A 22,628-nucleotide genomic window follows, 5' to 3' on the forward strand; every position below is an offset into this window, starting at 1 on the left:
ATAGGCTACATGGTAATTAACGCCCCGATGCAGCAGCACTACAATATAAATCCGAATGTGCACAGCAAATCATAATGTTTACGCTTGAGCACTTTAGGGTGAATATATATACTGTTTTTACACACCCAAACCGCATGTTTTTAATGCACACCCTGCCTTTTTTGCTCTGTGGTTTGACTATGCAAAGGGCAAAGCGGGCGGCCCGCGCGCCCACAATAACAGTGATGACGTCAGTCGGGCACCGCTCCCGTTGGATGCAGCTGCGGAGCTGCGAGAGAGAGAGAGACTGAACGGTGATTGAGAGAGCAGAGCGGCGGCAGCCATCTTAGATCTACCGCACTAATCCCAAATTCACATCTTCTGGATATTATTATAACACTGAGTGAAATCTGATTTTCTCGGCCGATAGGAGCCAGAATCATACTGTTTAAAGCTTTACGCGGTTCTTTACAACGACGGGATGCGGAACCGTGAGGTAAAACCTTTCGCGTCTGCAGTCGGTCTGCTTTTGGGACTATTATGCGCGGTGGAGGCAGTTAAAGGTAAGCGAGACCAAAATATTATTATTTTTTTTATATACAAATAAGAATATCTCTTTATATTTCAATGTTTTAAAGCGTTGTCTCTTTATTAACCTTCTCTCTCGAGTGAGGACGTAATATAAGAGCTGGAAGATTAAAATAGCTGAAAATAATAATTTATGATATGTATGAAACATTTTTTATGTTTCTGTAAGTATGCTCATTTAAGAGAGAATTCTTTAAAAATATCTGAAATAATTCAGTCGCAGCGCGTGGATGTTGCGTCCACCAGTGTCACGCGCACTCATACATCGATCGCACCTTAATAAAAAATCTATCTCTTCTGTAATTTCTCGTCTCGTGCTAAAATTTATCTTTAATTCATTGCAGTGGATGTCAACCTTATAGTATCCGTGTCTCTTGACATCTATTTTTAACTGTCAATCATTTACATCAACAATTTTAGGTGCCCACACCCGTGGCCAAGAATTTAGACATGTAGATATTTGTACAAAAGGCATATTGCTTTAAATCTGAATTTTTATGTGTCTGAATTTGACTACTCAATATACCCAACCTACTAATTCAGTTTTATACGATACATTGTTTATGTGTCATTCTTTTGTTATTTGAACTGATAAAATGATTAAGGGTAGAGATAAAGGGCCGCGCGCATTGCAGATCCCGCGTGGATTACTGTATGTGGTCTGATTTTAAACCTTCATCTCTGTCACGGCACACTCGCAGCCAAATAGCACTGAAGGACATCGCTGCAGGTGCACGCGCAGACCTTACACACACACACACACATACTCACACACACACCTCTTATACATTACTGTTTAATGTGGAAATGTGATTATGTCTTTATGTGTGATGTAAATGCATTGCGTTTATTAATAAATACGATAATATTCATTTTTGCCATGTGCATGCCGTCAGTAAACATTTTTTGACTTTTCTGTGGTTCTGTTCATGGGAGGAGTCCAATAACATTTAACCATTGATGTTTATCCAAGGGAACTTCTATGTATACATTTTTCATTAGTATGATTGTTCTGTGGGAATCGAACCAATGACTTTTGCGTTGCTAATGCGAAAGCTCTACCAAATGAGCAACAGGAACAGCCTGTTTTAGCCTAAAATGTTCACATGAGTGGGTTGAATGCTCTAACATCAATATTACTTTATTTAAACCTAATTCCCATTTAAAGTTGACAGCAAATTCAGATTTGGTTCCTCTAAATTTCGAGTTTCTGTTGTGTATGTATGCAGACTCCAAAGGGTGTCTGACATGGTTTTTGTTATTTTAGGATAAGTTTATTAGTCTTGATGGATTACACAGGGTTTCTTTGAGTTTGCCCAGCTTTGTTTAAACACACCTGCTCACTTCCCTGCTGTTATCAGTTAAGTGGAGTAAAAGCCGCACCTTTACACTGAATTGTGTAGCCTGGCAAACAGTCATGAGATGACCAGCTTTGAAGTGATTTACTTTCTGTTTATTTTAACAGTTATTCAATGCTTTCACAGATGGCTGCTGGATTTTATGTTTTATCGTCCATAACATTTTAAATGCACATTTATACATTTGTTGTGCATCCAATAAACAATGTTGCAATGTAGTTTCATACTCGGTGCATGATGCACCTGCCATAAGTCAGTACACAGCTGTTACTTTCAAATCTTGAGCAGTTTAATTGTAATTTTAAAGTTTGTTAAAGTTAAATTGATGACAGAATGAAATCTCAGTTTGATAAGATCTTTGGATAACTAAAATTGAAGAGTGAACTCCTGCTGTTGACAGATGGTTGTCAGATTTTAAGTTTTAATAGACAATGTTACAAAATCCAAACTCTCAAACTAGACTTGCTCATGATTTATGTGTTAACAAAAGTCTTTAAGTCTGAGAGGAAGATTTTAACTTGTACAGCCCTTAAGCACAGCAACACATTTCAGATAGGAGGAGGTTTCACATAAACAGCTGCTCAGTCGGCACCCGTGCCCCCGGTCAAATGTTTTGCCTGTTTCAGCAGACTGAATCCTGTAGCTTTATTTCTTACCAAGTTACAGATTGCTTGATGGAAATTCTCAGAGGATGCTTTTCATAAAAAACTACTAGAACATTTTTCAAGCGTTGGTTTTGCATCTAGAAATCCATTAGTACTTCTCTTCTGCAGTGTAGGCTGTTTGAAGCACACATTAATTCTGGGAGCAGAAGAAGGATAAAAAAAGCTGAGCAGACTCTCCTCAGGACTCAGGAGGAGGTTCTCTTATTGTTCCTCACAGAGAAACATAGACCACACAGTTACAGTCGCTGTCTGATTTACTTTTAAAATATTTTTAAGGTTTATTTTTACTTGGTTTCATTTAGTTGTTTATCTTTTGTGTCTGCCATAATGTATGTTATGCTATTTATTCATGGAATTTGAACTCTGGGAAACAAAGGGTCTCTTGGCCAGAGCCGCGTGCCGCAATAAGAACGTCACAATGTGCCCGCTGTTAGGCACAACTCAAATATTCATCATGTATATCAAATCTTGAATTCCAAGGGCTTTGTAAGCATAACAGATAACAAACCATTGCGTCTATTTTAAAAAATATAGCTGCACTTTGTGATTTTGGTGAGGGCAGGGGTGACAGAGATGCCTTTAGACAATCATCTAAGTCACAGTGGCGGCTGGCAGTCAGTTGTAGTTTCATTGACCTCTTTGCGAGCTGAATTGAGTCAGTGATCTGTCAATAATGGGTCATACTGAATATTTGGTCTATTGTTGATCTTACTAAAGCATATTAATTAAAGATTTATTTTTAGTTATGATAGCTTTGCTTACTGTGATCTGCTGAGAAGTTGGCTTATGATTTGTTGCTTGATTTTATTATGTGAATGCTTTTTCCAGTGCCACTTATGGCTATAGATTTCATCAGTATGTCTGTTTTCTATTACCAATTAACTAGCAGTTAAGCTAAAGGAATATGCCCAACAGATGTGGAAGTCTTTATGCTATGCTATGAAAATCTTTTTTGTAGGGGGGTCACTGAAGAACAACAGAACAAAGGCTTACAGATCATTCTTCAGCAAGATCTTAATGTGGACCATTTGGAAACCTTTTAGTGCCGTAATGTAACCCTATCCCTAACCTCATTACCCGATTTCATTTCAGGTCAAGCTAGTACACACACTGTAAAGAGAGCCCATCCATTCGCTATCTGTTTTTCACCTTTGTTTGCCTGATAAATACATCCCTCTGGATCCTGCAGCTCATGGCGTCAGTGCCGTGAGCTCCATGGGAACAGGTAACCAGAGAGTAGGTGTTACCTGTGCGGAGAGCTCTGTGCCACACAGCCTCCGGAGACTTGAAAAACAACTCTGTGTTCTGTGACTGTGGCTCATTTTCACTCTCACTGGGCCATTGTGTGCCTCATACTAAACTGTGATTGAGCACCATTCACACCGCCCTACCCCCATTCGCCCCTAAAACGGCTTTCCCATGTTGTTCTGTTGCATTTGCTCTGGTGGACAAACAGAAACTTTCTTGAGTACACATTGAACCCCTGCTATGGTGTGGCTAAGAAGAATCCTATATAACTGGTAGATAGTTTGGGCAATGCAGAACAGAGACCCTACGTTTGTGCAGAGGGTGTCTAAACTCAATGAACAATCAATTCTCTGTGACTGATGAGGTTCGCTTTAACAGGCAGTGCCATTTTTTAATTCCCGTGCAAACATTTAAATGTGGCTGTCAGGTTAAACCGCTAACAAATTAGAAAACTACTCGTTAGGTCAGCAGGCTTTGTTTTGGCTGTTTAATTACACCTTTTAAAAAAGGGGTTTCAAAGTGCAAGCTTTTAAAAACGACAACGCTATCGTGTCTGTGTAAACAATAGTGACATCATGCGCGTTAACGGGAATTGTTTTGATAACAATAGAGGTCGCCCGATATTGGATTTTGCCGATAACGATAACCAAGGTTGGCACTAACTGCCGATAACAGATAGATTTTTTTGTTGTTGTTTTTAAGAATTGACAAAATAATTTGTACTTTTAAGTAAAAAGGAAAAAATATATATATACTTTTTTTTAACTATCAATAAACCTTGAAGTAACAAACTAAAATAATCCTAAACCAAAATAACACACCAAAGAACAATAAAAACAGATTCAAAATATATAAACAGTATCGCATAAACTGTTGAAAAAAATTGACCTAGGTACGCAAATTTTGGTCGGACATGTTACCTTGAGAAGTTTGTCATAACGCTACAGCATGCTCTGTCTGTTTGACTATACTGCGGTGTGTACATCGATCATAAAACGGCATAAAACCTTGCACTGGCGTTGTATAAAAAAGACGCTGTGCAACCCTATGACAAAAACGATTGTACTTTCGAGTCCTGTGATTTCTCCTAATGCCTTAAGAGCACCTTAATTAAAATAAATTTTTTCTACGCTTAAAGTAGCCTATTAATGTTCAAATCCTCCCAGTTTGGAAACATATAAGTTACAACTAATGCAGCATCTAATCTAGGGCTGCACAATGTCTGGAAAAGTTGCGATGTGCGATGACATTGTTTAAAGTTGCGATGACGATGTGAGTTGCGATAAATATTTTATATTTTTTCATGTTTTATGGGCCATTCACATGTCGCACCTAAAAATGCGTGGAAAACGTTAGACACGTAGGTTATTGTCACATGACCTGCACGCTGCGCTTGTGTCATTCTGAAAAGTTAAAATGTTTTTGAAATACCTGGAAATAACGAGCGCGTCGCACCGCGTGCGAGTCGCGACCACAGCGCTTCCAGAGCGCAGATACATTTGAAATAATGAACTTGAGCGTGCAATAGACTAGGCATGGGCCGGTTACCGGTTTCAAGGTATACCGAGGTTTTAAACAGTCAAGGTTTCAAAACCACTAAAATGTTCTGTGATACCGTCTCCAAGGTATGAGCTGTGTTTATACAAAATTCATCAAATCATTAAGTCATGTGATTGATTTGATGTTTACATTTAATATCCATTACGAAAATATTATATATTTTTTGAAAGCATATTATAATTTAAAGGCTTTATTTGTACCTGGCATTTGAAAATAACACATATTAGTGTTGTAATGGCAATACCGCAACACCGCGAAACCGTGGTATTTTTGCTAAAGGTTATCATACCGCCGGAATCTTATACCGGCCCATGCCTACAATAGACGCAATATGTGAATCACCGCTTCCACAGTACCTGTGTTTGCAGCGTCATCTCTCCTAAATCCAAAATAATTCCAGCTGAAGTGCTGTTCCTTTTCACCACAAGGTCTTCGTCTGACAACACATTTTCCTCACTCTTCTCTCCTTCCTCGCCATCATTTTTGCTAACAGGCACAGCGTCGCAACTTACACATCACAAATCAATCTGAGCGTAGCTGACTTGGGGGTTCCCCTGATTGGCCTAATAGCATGAACGGGCAAACCATCCGTGCGTCCCAAACTGCCTACTTCCATACTATATAGTATGCAAAGAGTACGAGAAGTAGTGCTTTTCGCCTACTATATAGTATGGAAGTATGCGGTTTGGGACGCAGGGCATGTCTTCAGTACTAAACCTGACGGGTCAAACGTTCATTACATGTGCTTACCGTTTTCCCTTCATTCATCGCGTCAAGGCTGTCTGTTGCGATGTGTTCATCGCGTGAGTTCATATCGCGATGACGATGAAAATCCGATGTATCATTCAGTCCTAATCTAATCTATTTCTTACTTTTATAGGTATGTTATTGTAATATATAGACGTTTCATCGCACACATGTGCGTTGACACGATATGCATCTGGTCCGAACTTTACTTCCGGTTTCAGTTTTTTTAATGGTCTGACTAGTTGCTAAACTGAACTCTTAAACAAATATCTCGTCGAAAATAACTAATGTTTTGATTTTCTAGGTAATCTACGTGTTGTTTATTTAGCTTGTTATATAAATAAACTACGTTTAAAGTAGTTTGTTGTTATTTATTCTCAGCAGAGTTTACCGTAAGTTATGTGTTGACCACGAAAGCCACTTGTTTATGTTGTTAGTGCTGAAACCGTCTATAATATGACAACATGAACTGTATTATACTGTACCTTTTTACTTTGTTTTACATCCACGTGCGATGTATCCCTGATCCCTGCGGTTCTTAGGATCACATCACGTGTCAAAACATCCAGCACTAGGCGTTAATGGTGTTAGTATTAATTTCGCCAGTAGAGGGCGCTCTATTACTTTGTAATGCAGAGCTTCCCGCCGTCTTCCCTGTTGCGCAACTAAAAAATTATCAGTCTGAATTTTTGCAGATAAATGATAGTTATCGTTATCGGCAAATCCAATGATTTGTTCAACCTCTAGATAACAATATGGAAAAAAATGCAAAAAGCTGTTTTTTTAGTACATTGTTGTTTTATCAACATACCTGTATAAAAGTCTTCCGTGTGTGCATACATAATCAAAATTTAAACAATTATCTTTATGTCCTTTTTTAGATAACACCCAAAATTATGTCATAATGTGTCATGTGTCATAATTTTTATGCTAAATAGCTTTCTGTGTTTGTTCTAAAGCATAAATAGTTATGATTTTTATTAGGGCTGGGATGATTAATCATGCGATTCTGCTAGCTATGCTGCTTAATGAATTACGTTAAAAGGCCAAAAGGCAGAGGGCGCTCTCGTGCAGAAAATCAATATGCGCGACAGAAGAAGTACCATTTATACACACAGCTTGCTTCAGAAAATGCATATAAGCACATTTATTTAGCTGTTCTTCATGAAATTACATGATGATAAAGAATATTTGTAATGATTGTGTTCAAATGCATGTTATAAACCTCTTAAACTCACATTTTAGATTGATAAGGACTTCTTACTGATCAAAGAGCAGTAGTACATGAATTGTGCATATAACCTTTGCACTTCAGAATCGATATCAAACAGGTATATTAATGTGTGTCATGACGATTTGTTACACCTCTAATTTGTATCGGATCAGACCATTATAATGGTGGGTTAGGTTTGTCTTCATCTTGCGTTTTTTACATGGTAATGGGTTCTACTCAGTAAAGATGTCAAAACAGATTAGCAGATTGCCTATGATACTTCAAAAAGAGGGTTGCTTAAAAGTGATCTGCCAAGGTGTAGATCAACCATTAACTTTTACTATCTGTGATAGACGCTCAAGTGAAGCAGCTGTATGAGACGGTCTGTGAGAAATCGCAGTTCGCTCACACTGTAGGTGAGAACAGAGGCGTCTGCAGTGTTAATTGTCAAAGGAGATGGTAGATCACACTTTGAGTGTGATCGCTATGACAGAAAATGTTTCTGGGCCATACTGACCGGAAATAGCCACCCTCACTAGCCTATTTAAATGTAGGCATACGTAAACAGAACACAGGAGGAAGTTCGTTCTGCTAGGTCAAAGCTTTCCTCAAAAATTTTGGAGGGTTTTGACTGCTTAATATATAACAAGCACAGATTTGCATACTGATGTGAAACGTCATGCTGTCCCATCTTTATGGTGGTTCTTGAGAGATTCTGGCAGATGGATGGACGAGCATGGATGACACACTAACCTTTGCTCTGCCCTCATCAATCAAACATCACGATGCAAAGAGCGCACACATTCAAACTCTTGTTATTGTTTCGGAGGTCTGCGAGTTGAATTCACATGTTTGAGAATATCATTTTGACTTGCTTACTATTTTTAAGATGGCCATTAACTGGCCCCGCCACCCCCCCCCCCCAATCTCTAATAGTGGATTAAATTAGACCGAACAGAAGTATTTGTTGTAATTGCTTATGCTTGACTGCAATACAAACAATTTCTCATGGGTTCCTGAGCCAACATTGAATAAATTGCTTCCGTTTGCTCTTAATGATGAATTTTGTTTGCCCTGTGGAGTAATTTATGGCCAAATAATTGCCGGAATAGGTCTTGTTGGTTTCCTTTGGAGTCCCTCCACCTAAATGTAATATTCTCAGGTTTTTGACTTTTAAACAATGGTTAGAAGTTTATTAAAAACAACATTATTATTTAAAAAGCTTTTTATAGTTTTTTATAGTTTTGACTTTAGATTTAAAATAAAACATCCAAACAATGACATATGGTTTACTTTGGTCCGTTTAATTATCCGAAAATAGTGCATATCCACGATTAACAGCCACTCTCCTTTAAGTCCATTACCACCTCGGGGGTGCATTTTTTTCAATAATTCAATGACCTGTCGTTAACTATTCCTGACTTTTTTTCCGCTACCATACATAAATTTATGCTTTATTTGTTGAAATTAAATAAACCCAAAACTCTGCTGGCCTTTAATCAATAATGTTTAGATAAAACAATAAAAAATAATAATTAGCTTTTAAGTTTTTTCCTGATAAGATTTGATCATGTTTAACTCTTTCCCCGCCATTGACGAGTTAACTCGTCAATTAAGAGAAAACACTTCCCTGCCAATGACGACTATTTACGGCAATCCCCAATACCGCTATTATCCGCAACTTATAAAACCAGGAAGTATCGCCCTATAGGGCAAACAGGTGTATGTTCGTGTATCGCTCTGAATCGGATCTCTATCAAAAGTACTTCACAAAAATTTAATTATTTCAGCTTTTTGCTTAAAATTTGGTGTTTTTAAAGAAACCTACCCATATTTAAGAAGTGATACAAAGAGAACTAAATGAAGGTAGGATGAAACGTGTTTTTGGTTTGAAAGCAGAGGTTCTGTTATTTCATTTGATATATTGCATGTTTGTATACACTGAAAAAAATTATTCATTCAATTTACTCAATTTTTTTAAGGTAAGTGGTTGCAATAAATTTATTTAAGCTACATTTAAACGAAAAAAATTAGAAAGGCAAAACAAAACAAATAATTTTTGTTTAAATGTAGCTTAAATAAATTGATTGCAACCACTTACCTTAAAAAAATTTAGTAAATTGAATGAATAATTTTTTTCAGTGTATAGTATTTAAAAAAGAACATTTTCTGGAAGGCATTAAACTTTTGTGAAAATCATGAAAAATGTTGTTGCTGGCTGGTAACTTTTATTAAAACGCTGGCGGAAAAAGAGTTAAGAAAGTTCCTAAAAAAAATGTGTCTTCCTATAGCTCAATTGATAGAGCAAAGTGTTAGCAGTGCAAAGGTCATGGGTTTGATGCCAGCGAACACACATACCGAAAAAATGTATAGCTTAAATGAACTCGCTATAAATAAAAGAATTTACCAAATGCTTAAATGTAATAAGTGTCTTACATTTGCTGTAATTTAAGCTTCCATTTTCATGTTCCAAAAATTATAGTGTGATCTGAATGAAACGAGAATAACTGTGTCTGTGACCTATGACTCACTTCAAAGCATATGTGTCACATCACAGCACTTTGTAAAGTTGCACAGGTCTGTGACCTTGTGAGTAAATGAAACAAGAGCATCTCATTATGGGATTAGATGTCAATGGGTTTACATGTTGGCTAACAGGATTGCATGCCAGGCATAGCACAACAGTCCGTGACCCAGACCTTCCATCTGTGTTGGGCACATGCTGTCTGCCGAGTCATCTTATAATAATATTTTTGATCAGTCACTAACACTTTGGCTGCACGTGGTCTGCTTCTTAACCTAAATTTTGGTGGCGCTGTCTAAGTGAGTTGAGCATGGATAGGCATGTAAAAAACTGTAACTATGCGATTCTCTGTTTGCCAGCTTCAATATGTGGGTTGGAATGCTGAGATTAGCAGTTTGCATTCAGATATAAGGATGCTGGCTTGTTCCGGGTGACTCCAAATGAATGTGGCAGACAGCGCTTATAGACATCTATCCTCAAAACACACACAGGAAGCAGTTAGCCAGACGTTTTCTTGGCCTAAAATCCCCCAATTCTGAGTGCTAGTAATTGGGAGACAGTTCCGAGTCAACCGTGTCTTCCTATTCCACTGCATCATTAGCCACTAATTTCAGTCCGCATGCATTTAAAAGGTTTAATGAGGGCTAAATGGCTTAATTTGCTGATATTAGCCAAATCACAGTAATCTGGAGCTTGGATGGTGGTTACGCTTGTCAAGTTAAAATATTGTTTTCTGCAGTTTTGGAAAGTAGGCCATTTAGCTCTAATGATCATGTTTAGTAGATTGTAAGCAAACACAATACTCGATTTGGTTGGTCCAAAACTTACCACCCTGCTGCTAGAGTATTGGGTGTGGTTTGAAAGACTTCACTCTCAAGCATCTCTGATATTCTGATAGCTAGATATTTTAAATGACAAAGTTTAAATCTCATTGGTTATCGCATGTCTAGAAGTCAAGTCTAGTTGTCATATGTTTTTCTTTAAAAGATATTTCAGAACCAGTTTCTTTGAATCTAGCTTTAAATAGATTTTAGAAATAGGTTTTTAACTCATTCCCCGCCAGCCATTTTTGAAAAGTTGCCCGCCAGCATTTTTTTGTGATTTTTACCAAAGTTTCACAAAAATGCCTTCCAGGAAAAGTTTCTTCTAAAAATATATAAACATTTAAATATATCAAATGAAGAAACAGAACAGACCCTCTGCTTTTAAACAAATAAACAAAATGGGGAAAAACGTTTCATCCTATTTATACTTTTTCTCTGCTTATAAACTCTTTAATATGGGTATTTTTCTTTAAAAATACAACTTTTTAAGCAAAAAGCTGAAATAATTGCATTTTTGTGAAGGAAATTTGGTAGAGATCAGATTCAGGATGATTATCAAAATATACACAGAGTTTAAAATGAGAAACGTTTTGGCTTTAGTTAGGGATGCACCGATACCAATACTGGTATCGGGTATCAGCCTCGATACCACATTTTCTAAAGTACTCATACTCGTTAAAAGTCCCCCGATACCTGGAATCGATACCACGGTCTAAGAAATTTCTATGTTTGAGCGGCGTGTAAGGGGTTAATGCCTCTTGTGTTGTCCAAAGAGGATGAGTTTACAACAAACTGGAAAACTAGACTTTGTTTTTTACAAACAAGTACTTGGTATCGGTATCGGCAAGTACTGAAATGCAAGTACTCGTACTCGTACTCGTATTCCAAAAAAGTGGTATCGGTGCATCCCTAGCTTTACATCCCTAGCTAGAACTTCTCAATGGCGGGGAAAGTTTTTTCTTTTGCTAAAAACGCTTAAAATATTAATTGTTTCTTTCACATTAGTATCATTTTGCTTCAGAAAACATATTAACACACTGGATTATTTTGGAAAACTTTAATGATGGATGGATGTGCTTTTTTGAGTTTCACTGTTTTGAGCAAAAAAGATTAAACAACACTGACAGCATTTTAAAGCTCCCGTTTGTAACTTTTGCCTCTTTGTCGCCATCTCTGTTTGAAACATAAAATTGCAGGTTCCTTTACGTACTTATCTTTTGAACGTATACGTATTGAAAATACACGTAACTTCCTATGAAGTTAGACCTGAAAGCTCAACTTAAAAATCATTGTTATATTGAATTGTGGTATGGTAAGAAGAAATTTTGAACACTAATTGTTATGTACTTGCTTATAGTTGATTTTTGTTTATTTTTTTAAAGGGGACATATCATGAAAATCTGACTTTTTTCATGTTTAAGTGCTATAATTGGGTCCCCAGTAGCCTGACGTTGTCATACTCAATTCTAGTCAGAATTTGAGTCTGATACCGCTCCATTGAGCTATAATTATGAGGCGTGTCTCAACCGAAAAATGCCTCTGCACTCAATTGGATAGACCTACGACCAATCAGAGCAACGGGGTGTGAGGCGTCTTTTTTGCAGCCTGAGTCTGACCGAACTGCTAGTTATTTCGCTACAATGACACTAACATTGTGATTATACTAAGTCTGAGTTAGCGAATGTACATCAACACCTACTATGTTTACAACATTTCGTTTATATCACAACATTAAGTATTTACTAAGTCATACATTAAGACTATCTCTTACCATTTGTACGTTGGGTGAACTTCATCCACGACGATACCCATTACGTTCGCTTGAAAATATTGGAGCCTAGCATGTCCCTCCCCTTATTCAGCAACCACGATTCTGGGCTTCCGAAAAAAAGCTGGCAACGACCGCTAATTATATCCATCTCGTCATGCACGCCGAGTTGCATCGCCGTGATAACGTTACCCATTTCAGTTGCGACCAACTTTTGCCGAATCCCGTAGGAGGGACAAAAACATCAACAAATGCTTTGCTCGTGTTTCTCTGTTCCTCTTTAAAAGTCAATGCTCTGTCGATATCTTTTAGAACAGACTCAATGTCAGAATCCACACATCTGAACACTACAGCAGCAGCCATTCAACACACGCGCTCTTTGGTGACGCAGTTCATTACGTTACTGTTGATTATCTGTCCATCATCGTATAAAGCCCGCCCTGACAATTTGATTGGTTCGACCAGCTTTGGGTCTAGCATAGCAGCTCCTCAACGCAGAAACCCCAGACCGATCTTCCCGTTCTCAAAATGTTGTGGGCGGGGCTAAGATCAGCTGGCACCCAGGCTAGGTCCCCAGTGCTTCTATCAACCTAGAAAATATAAAAAGATCAACACAGTAACTTAGTTTTAGTAAACCATTCTCTGCAAGCACCTGAAAAAATCGGTCATTGAAATTTGACTCCCCTTGTGATGTCAGAAGGAGATAATACGCCCCTTGATATGCACCATCCAACCATGGCACTGCCATTTAGTGCAGAGATCAGCTCATTTGCATTTAAAAGGACACACCCAAAAACGGCACATTATTGCTCACACCTACGCAGTGGCAATTTTAACATGCTATAATAAATTATCTATATGATATTTTGAGCTAAAACTTCACATACATACGCTTGGGACACCAAAGATTTATTTTACATCTTAAAAAGGTTTTGTGAAATGTCCCCTTTAACAAAAGCATTACTAATTACTGTGTTAATATAAAATTATTAATTGCTCAACTGTCTTATACATCTTGAATGGCATAAGGGTGAGGGAATTTGCATATTTGGTTGAACTGTTTATTTATAATACTTGGGGTTTAGGAGTTTGTTTAAAGCATACATATTTACTGCACGTTGTATAAACCTCTTTAGACTTTGACAGAATTAAGTGTTTCCCTTTATAGTCATCTGTTTCACATACACATGTCTCAGCACTTTTTGAACGGCTATTGCCATTATGAGATGCTATGATGTGCAGTAATCATCACCATGAGCCCATAATATATGACTGAAGTGCTTCTATGTGAAATGGATGTAAAACAACACTGTTAGATGTCGCTGTAGATTTAGCAGCACTGTACTGTAAAAATCCACAGTACTATACTGTATGTGTACATTACAGTACAGTACTGCAGTTCATAATGCATTCTGGGTAAATTTGTTTGAGCGGGAAAATTTTACAGTATATTTTGGTCTTGATGTAACCTTGCTGTAGCCATTGCTGTAATGTGCCAGGTGTACTTGCAATAATCAGAGAAAGTGCGCCAACGTCAAATCACACAGACAGAGGGAGAGCACAACTCCTGGCTGCAGCTGAAGGAGGACGATTGATTTCTGTCAGTTCGGTAAGTTTGAAATATTTCTGTTTCATGAAAACTTAATTTTTAGTTTAAGAATGTTGTCAATAGTTTGTCACAATATTGTTTTAAACGTGCAATGAGAGAGAAAAACGGTCGCCAACAAAGTTTCAATCTCCCTCAGAAAGTAAGCTAACGTAAACGTTACACACAGATGTCTACCGCTGCTTTAACTCGCTTTACACCTTTTTAAATGAATATAGGGTTGTTTTAACTAAATTATGACGGTTTGGTGAGTTTATATTGTGTTGAAAGTGTGGTGACAATGAAACTATTTTTAACGAAATGGACAAAGACAACCCGCCAGCGCGGTCTTGCGGTCCCAGCATAACGGTCGTTGACGGCGTTTCATCCGTTCAGTTAGCGTCAGAGAAAAGTATTAAGTTCGACTGTTTGGTAAGGCTGACTCGTGGTTGTAAACAGATAGGACTTGACACGCCGTACACAGCATACCGAACTACTCCACAGAAGTGAAAACAAGAAACCTCATATTTAACTGGATACATGCATCGAACTCATCGCAGCTTTAACTTCGACCAAATATAATTCAGACCTGGGCTCATCTTAATATCAGATGAACGAAAGGGATTGCCGCGCTTATTGTTGTTGTTATTATATTACGGTAACTTATATCAGCAAAAGCAGAGAATATCTTCTCTTAAGCGTTTTACACGCCCAGTAAGTTGTCCAGTACATTTTTATGGCATATTGTTTCCACCACTTCAGATGCATTACACGCTGTATATATAAGTTTCCAAAACACATCAAATCAATGCACGAAAAGAGAATGGGCTCCGCATTTACGTACCTTTGTCTTCTCGTCTCTGTCATCTGATCCTTCATCTCTTGATGTAAAAATAGTCCATTATAACATCGTGTAGAAAACTGGCATCACCAGGATTGCTCAGATTTAGGCGATCATGTTTATCTTTAAAGTGAGCAGCTAGCTACTAACTTGTTAAAAAACTTTGCGTGAAATAGTGTTACACCGCAGCCGTCCGGGTAAAACATTAAAGGGACAGTCTTTTTACCTTGTCACTATAAATCGCTATTTTCTGCACTAAACGAGACATTTTCAGAGATTTTCTGTAGACAAGATGTTATAGAATAATAATTTAAAAAAGACTTATTTAGATATTTATATATAATATATAATATAACAACTAATATATATATATATATATATATATATATATTTGTTTTACAACTGACTTAACACTTACAGTAATGTTTTATTTGTTAGCATAGCATGATATTAGATTTAAACACTTAATACATTTTTAAATCAATCACTTTGTCTCTGCACAATGAACATTATCAAATATTATTAATGTTGTAAAATATATTGTTCATTGTTAGTTCATATTAGCTAAGGCATTACCAAATGTTAAGGAATAAACTCTTATAGTAAAGTGTTACTAAATTTTCTTTTACCATTTCCTTCACAATGTCTACTTATTTCTATGGCTAACAGATTTTGTAACATTTGTCTTTTTTACAGTCTTACCATTGCTTGTAAGCTGGATTGGGTAAGATGGATCATCTTTAAAGGCACCAGGCAAGTACATGATGTACAGTTACAAGTCATGTATTTTTTCGACTGCAATATTAAATGCTTTCACGTCACATGTAAAAGTACACAGGAATGTGCTGATCACTTTTTATTTGTAGTTTACATGAGTGTCATTGCACTTTTCAGGAGTTAAGGCAGATGTGGAGGCACAATGGGTGACACCAGACACACACCAAGCACATTGTTCGGTAAGTTTGCACTTTACCACTACAGCTTCTTTAAATACCCATGTATACACTCATTCACAATTCCCACACACAACACTGTAACACGACCATACACAACATGTACACAATTGTCTTAGTTTGCCATGTAGAAATATACAAACAGAAATATTCAGACTTTGGTTATAAGAAATTTAATTTAATAATTGTATTTATTTAGCAGAGGTGTCCCTGGACTTTATTGACAAAAGATTTTGTTTTCAGAATAAAAAGTTGTGTCCAAATCAGTAACAATTGTACTTTCTGTTCAGGACATTCAATCATGACATGATCCATGTGGATGCTGTCCATTGAGGAAAGAGTTTGTTCAGCGGTAAGTGAATCTTCTGTATTTTTATGTAATTAGGTGTGGAACAGTAGAATAAGAGCAAAAGGTTTCAGAATAGGGGTAAATTCAAGGCTGAGTTAAATTTTTTAAGAATCTTTTTCTATCTTATATTTGTTGACTTAATGTTTATGATATTTCTAACAGGTTTCTGGATAGAATTAATTCCAAAGATGGGAAAAAGTGCACATCCAGACAAGGAGCAAGCAAAAAGACAAGGAACTTGGTGCAGAGAAAAGCTGTGGCCATTGACCCCCATGTGAACAGCTTCATGCAGTCCCTGATTGAGTTCGAATGGACGACTTCAAAGTAAAGGCCACTGTGGTCTGTCTGCCAGTTTAATGCATTTATTTTTAGTGTTAAATGAAATTCAAGTAGAATATTTAAAACTATGGGCCAGTGTTCTTTTTACCACAGTGAAATGTTACCTTTTAGTCGATGATGGACTTTAAACTGAAAACTTCAAACTATGGACCAGTGTTCTATTTGCCAGAGTTAAATATGTTACAGCAGGGGTCTCCAAACTTGTTTATACTTGTTGATTTTGTTTTATGTTACTTGATTATATGTTTATTATTGTTTAAAATCTTGTTTTAAATGTTTTGTTTCAATTAAATGTTTTTTTAAATAAAATTTTGATACAAACATTGCTTGGATTGCCTTTTAATTCATTATGTCATGTCAAGGATAGCATTTTTACCATATTAATAACTATAGATTTAAACCTAAATCTCTAGCTATTTTATATAATATTATTGTATTAACTGTAATAAGTAATAAATAGTATTTATGGGTCAATATAGACATTACAGTAAATTACTGTAAAAATAGACTACTGTAATAAAATATTGTAAAATTACAGTACAGTACTGCTTTGTAACTATACAGTACTAGTTTGTGTACTGTAAAATGGTATTACAGTACAGTACTGTAAACCCAAAATACAGTAACTTACTGGCAACCGTGCTGCCAGTACCGTACTGTAAAAATACAGGGAAATCGTTAACAGTGAAGCATCTGGCTGCATGATGCCATGTGCCAGAATTGCACAGCACTCCAAAATTATATCAACCACATCAGAGCTCTTTTGGTAATGCGTTTCATTTACTGCCAGCCTCATAACCAGACCTTCCTCTTTGATGCCCAACTATTCAGTCGGTAATGATGGAAGCCGGAAATTTGCACGGGGTTTCAAGCATAAACTGTTTAATTACTCAATAAGGGGTTTAAGGAAATTTAAGAAGGTTTGATTGCTGTTTGATTGGTTAATGTGTTTTTGGTGAGCGAAGTGAGTGATATGTAAACCACCATATGGTTTACAACTGCTTGCACATGGTTCTGTGTGTGTATATGTGGGAGTGTTGCCTGTATTTAGCAGGTGTTTGGCTGGTGTGTTTAGTGGTTCTCTTTAGCTGGGATCGCTGCCATGGATGAATGCTCTCCAAGAGGTCTCAAGTACCCTTATTGAGATGAACCACAACATCACCAAATAAAGACACATTGACTTAATTGTCCGTAGAGCATCTTTAGACATTTTAGAATTCACACTGTGGCTGTTTGTGAACAGGTTTTCAGTGTTGATAACTACTTTTCTTGTGTTCATTTGTGTGTGATGATACACAGTATTATCGGTATGTTTGTGGTATGGCAGGGAGTTTGGCGGGAGTGATGAGAAATCCATCCACTCTTTTTGTGCATGTGACTCATTTTAGTTCTTAAGGTTTTATTAACCTGGGAGTTTAAAGTAGATTATCCGGGTTGTCCGGTCTAACAGTCTGTCCAGAGACAACAAGCAGCAGCCCCAAGTCACCTGAGTCCTGCCAAGACAAATTATGAGCCAGATCCCAAATTTCACAGACAATAGCACTGCCCTCCCTCCCAGCTTCTACTCTACCGAACACACTAAACACAATTCAAACACATAAAGCCCAACCATTAGCAGTGTCGATAGACAGATATAATTGTTGGTTTTTAAACTTTCATAGATTTAAATCCCAAAGGTATTGCATCTGAAAATTAACAGGGTACAGAAACATGAAAATGAAGCGATAGCTCTGTCAAGCATGTTATTTTCCTAAAGGTGTGAAATTGGATATGGTGTGTAATGGGAGCGGATGTGAATATGATGGTATCATTATTGCTTTGGAGGTTATATCCTTCAATTAGCGTCGCATCGGCCTGCGCCTGCGGGGTGAGCTGTGAGAAATCACAGAGAAGCCAATAAATCATTCAGAATTGCTCAAGCAGGTGCACAAGGCACAGATATTTTCAGAATGCAATTTTCAGGAAAGTTTGAGATGGTAGATGTTATTACAGTGGATGTACAATTTACATGTACAGTACAGCAGTTTTAGATGTTGATGTTGTTTCTCTTGAACGAGTTTATAAATGTTTGTCGATAAGGTATTTGTTTTTAGTGAATGGATATTTCTTAGATTTAGCATGTTTTCATTTACATTTGTGGCCCAAAAATCTGAGATCACTACTAGTAAAAATTCTTAAATTTAGGATTTTTGTATTTCATTACAAATGTTCTTTTGCAAAAAATGTTTATTAGCATAACAACCTGATTTCACAAATTTCCGTGGTATAGTCATGGAATATTTGCTCGTTTATCCGTGTCATTGTCACGGATCTCTGCATGTTTCCGTGTCCGTAGCACAGACTTTCTTTTCTGTGTCAGTTTCACGTATTGGTTACTCAAATGTTCTTCCTATTTTTAAACCATTGTCGCTTGGGTTTGGGTTAGGATGTCACTTTAACTATTGGTTTATACTATTTTTTTTCTGGATTTTTAAACTATTAATGTTAGCGTAAGAGTTGGGTTTGGGTTAGAATGTCATTTTATGTAACAGAAAGTCGTAAGAAAAATAGGAAGAACATAGGAAAAACAACTGAGTAACCAATACGTGAAACTGACAAAGAAAAGGAAGTCTGTGGTACGGACACAGAAAAATGCATCCGTAACAATGACTTGGATAAATAAGCAAAATATTCTGTGATTTTAACAAAGAAATTTGTGAGATCAGGCTGGTTTAAAAATATAAACATTAAAGAGTAACTAAACCCCAAACCAACTTTTTTTAGTTAATGATCTGTAAGAATGATGCTTTATTAGTGCTGTTCATTGATTTTAGTAAGTTTTTTGACATTTGGATATAAAGTGTTTTAATACTACAATATATGGTGTAAAAACGTCTGAGTGCTGCCCTCTTGAGGTTGAACGGTGGCTACTGCAGTTGAATTTTCCTATTGGATGTTGGGTCCAAGAAATGACTCGTGATGTAAGCAGGTTCAAGCTCACCACGCCCTTGTTACGATCTCACCACACACTTAGTTCGTCCCCTCTATCTCCGTTGGGATCTGCCCACTTTTCTTGCATTTTTCAAATATTGCAGTGGGTGGAGTCAGGCTCTGACCAGGGGTTTAGTTACGCTTTAAAGGATTAGTCCATTTAAAAAAAAAATCCAGATAATTTACTCACCACCATGTACTCCAAAATGTTGATGTCTTTCTTTGTTTAGTCGAGGAGAAATTATGTTTTTTAAAGAAAACATTCCAGGATTTTTTTCATTTTAATGGACTTTAATGGACTCCAATACTTAACAGTTTTAATGCAGTTTAAAATTGCAGTTTCAACGCAGCTTCAAAGCAATCAAAATTATCCCAAACGAGGCATAAGGGTCTTATCTAGTGAATTGATTGTCATTTTTGGCAAGAAAAATAAAAAATCTGCACTTTTAAACTTCTCGTCTTCCTCCGGTCCTGTGACGCGCTAGCCCGCGACCCCACGTAATTGTGTAATGAGGTACAAAAGTCACGTGTTACATATATAAAAATGCACATTTGCTGACCATTTTAAACAATAATGATCGTAAACAATCGGTTTGCTAGATAAGACCCTTATGCCTCGTTTGAGATCGTTTAGAATCCTATGAAACTGCAATTTTAAACTGCATTAAAACTGTTAAAGGAATAGTCTACTCATTTTCAATATTGAACTATGTTATTACCTTAACTAAGAATTGTTGATACATCCCTCTGTCATCTGTGTGCGTGCACGTAAGCGCTGGAGCGCGCTGCGACACTTCGATAGCATTTAGCTTAGCCCCATTCATTCAATGGTATCAAACTGTGATAAAGTTAGAAGTGATCAAACACATCAACGTTTTTCCTATTTAAGACGAGTAGTTATACGAGCAAGTTTGGTGGTACAAAATAAAACGTAGTGCTTTTCTAAGAGGATTTCAAAAGAGGAACTATATTGTATGGCGTAATAGCACTTATGGGAGTACTTCGACTCCGCGCAGTAACACCCTCCCTCACTCCGCTATCGAAGTGTCGCAGCGCGCTCCAGCGCTTACGTGAACGCACATAGATGATAGAGGGATGTATCAACTCTTCTTAGTTAAGGTAATAACATAGTTTAATATTGAAAATGAGTAGACTATTCCTTTAAGTATTGGGGTCCATTAAAGTTCATTAAAATAAGAAAAGACAAGGAATGTTTTTCTCAAAAAAACATAATTTCTTCTCGACTGAACAAGAAAGAGATCAACATTTTGGATGACATGGTGGTGAGTAAATATCATGTCATGACAGCATGCAGAAGCTTCACAAGTTTGGGCAGAACATGCAGATCCATATGATCCCAGCAGGATTTGGGAATGTTCCAAGCATTCCACACAGTATTCCAAGAGTATCAAAGTAACAAGTTTTGCATCATAGCTGTAACTGCATTGTGTATTATAGCAAAACTGCAATGTCATATTGACCAGTCAATCAACAACCGGCACCAGAACTATTTTTTGAAATGGCTGATGCTTATAAATTAGTTGGGCACTCAGTCATGTTTTGAAAGACACACATGACACACGTTATGTCTTTTAGGAAGTGCATTATGCTTCTTAAATGATTCAACTTACCCTAAGCTCAAATTTAGCCAACTCTGGACCCTGCTGATGACAGCATCAATCTGCTGAGCTCATTCCCCACTTCCTGCTTCTGCCTCACTGTCAGTTGCTCACACAATGAGATCAGCACTGCAGAAGTATCGCCTTTCACCCTGCAACTGCTGATGTCCTCACATTTTGGGTGTGGGCACTGATTAGCCTGTGAACAGAGCAATATGCCCTTCACATCAACCTCTGCGTCCAGACAGTGCTGCTGCAGTCAATCTGCAGTCTACAGCTAAACCACAGCAACTGCATCTGTCCTCTGTCCTTTCAGAGCCAGCAGAGCTTAAAGCCTTCAGTCAACAATAATGAGCCACTGAGATTCCACACGCTGAGCAAACAGAGGCGGCAAATGCCACAGCACGCTAGAACTGCGATATGTCAGTTAGTAGAAGTGGGGTCTGTGACCAAAATCTTATATTGTCAATTTATAACACAGCTACGGTATGATAACCAAATATAGGTTATTTTAAATATGTTACAATATAGGGCTGCTACTAATGATTTAATATCAACTATTTTTTTATATAAACTAATCTATCGACTAATTTAACAATTACTAGTCAAATTGTTTTGTGTGTGTTTTTTTTGCTTTTGGCCAATTTTTTTGAGGCAGATTTGGGCAAGATGTTAAACGGCATGTTGAAGTATAAATCGCATACTGGCACTGAATTATTTACGATATTATCATAATATTAACATGACATCAGTTTTGATATGATCATAAATGTTCTTATTAACAGGATATTAATTCTTCAATTTTGTCAGTATTGGTATCTATAATGTAATACATTAAATTCTTTACTAGGGCTGGGCAGTATATTGAGTTTTCGTAATTCGTCTGTAGTTTTTCCCAGCAGGATATGGAATGTGACATTACCGTCTATATCAGTATCGTTCCACCCCTATTAAATATCGCTCAGCCATATATTTACAAATATGTGACCTGTGCTGGCAAAATGAGTCGTAATAAGAACATTTGCAAAACATGTTTTATTTATATTTTGACTTTTTAAAAATGTATGATTTGTTGGAATCTGACAAAAATGACAGAGATCTGTTTGAAGTTGATAGTCAGCAAAGTCAATTTTGAGAAAAATAAAGTTCTTTGAAAGTTCAAAAACAAATCACCGCAGCCACACCTTAAAATCACTGGTAAAACTAACAGATTTAGCACACACAAAGTCAAAACAATATCTATAGAAAAAATATATGTTCAACTTTTTTCTTTCTTTTATTGTTTGTTTGACGTTTAAGACAGACAGCTTTAAGATCTACTGTAATAAAAGGAACAAATATAATGTTACACACACAGATATTTTCAGGTAACCAAACATTCACTTAAGACATAACAGATTATATTTGCATGAAATATTGTCAAAATAAATATAAAAAAAAATTAATTTTGTGTAGATGTCTATATATATCAGCATTTCTAATGTTAATCTGGAGTACC

The 22,628-nt window shown here is 36.9% G+C and overlaps 1 protein-coding gene and 1 long non-coding RNA gene across 5 annotated transcripts in view; both read left to right on the plus strand.

Moving 5' to 3' along the window:
• Positions 1 to 258: 258 nt before the first annotated feature.
• clstn1 (calsyntenin 1) overlaps positions 259 to 22,628 on the plus strand; it is a 50,777-nt gene continuing 28,407 nt past the window's right edge. For 2 of the 4 annotated variants that reach the window (XM_065285549.2, XM_065285551.2), the window contains exon 1: positions 259 to 542. In XM_065285549.2, the coding sequence (XP_065141621.1) occupies positions 461 to 542 (82 nt within the window). In that variant the 5' untranslated portion in view covers positions 259 to 460. The remainder of the gene's footprint in view (positions 543 to 22,628) is intronic. The other 2 variants (XM_065285550.1, XM_065285552.1) reach the window with 1 other exon arrangement.
• On the plus strand, positions 13,810 to 16,793 carry LOC135775401 (uncharacterized). Its single transcript, XR_010543873.2, has 5 exons — positions 13,810 to 14,083; positions 15,597 to 15,653; positions 15,795 to 15,856; positions 16,144 to 16,205; positions 16,365 to 16,793. It is a non-coding gene; the product is annotated as an uncharacterized lncRNA (long non-coding RNA).

The sequence above is a fragment of the Paramisgurnus dabryanus genome, chromosome 21 (assembly GCF_030506205.2).
Source record: "Paramisgurnus dabryanus chromosome 21, PD_genome_1.1, whole genome shotgun sequence".
NCBI classification, from domain to species: Eukaryota; Metazoa; Chordata; class Actinopteri; order Cypriniformes; family Cobitidae; genus Paramisgurnus; species Paramisgurnus dabryanus.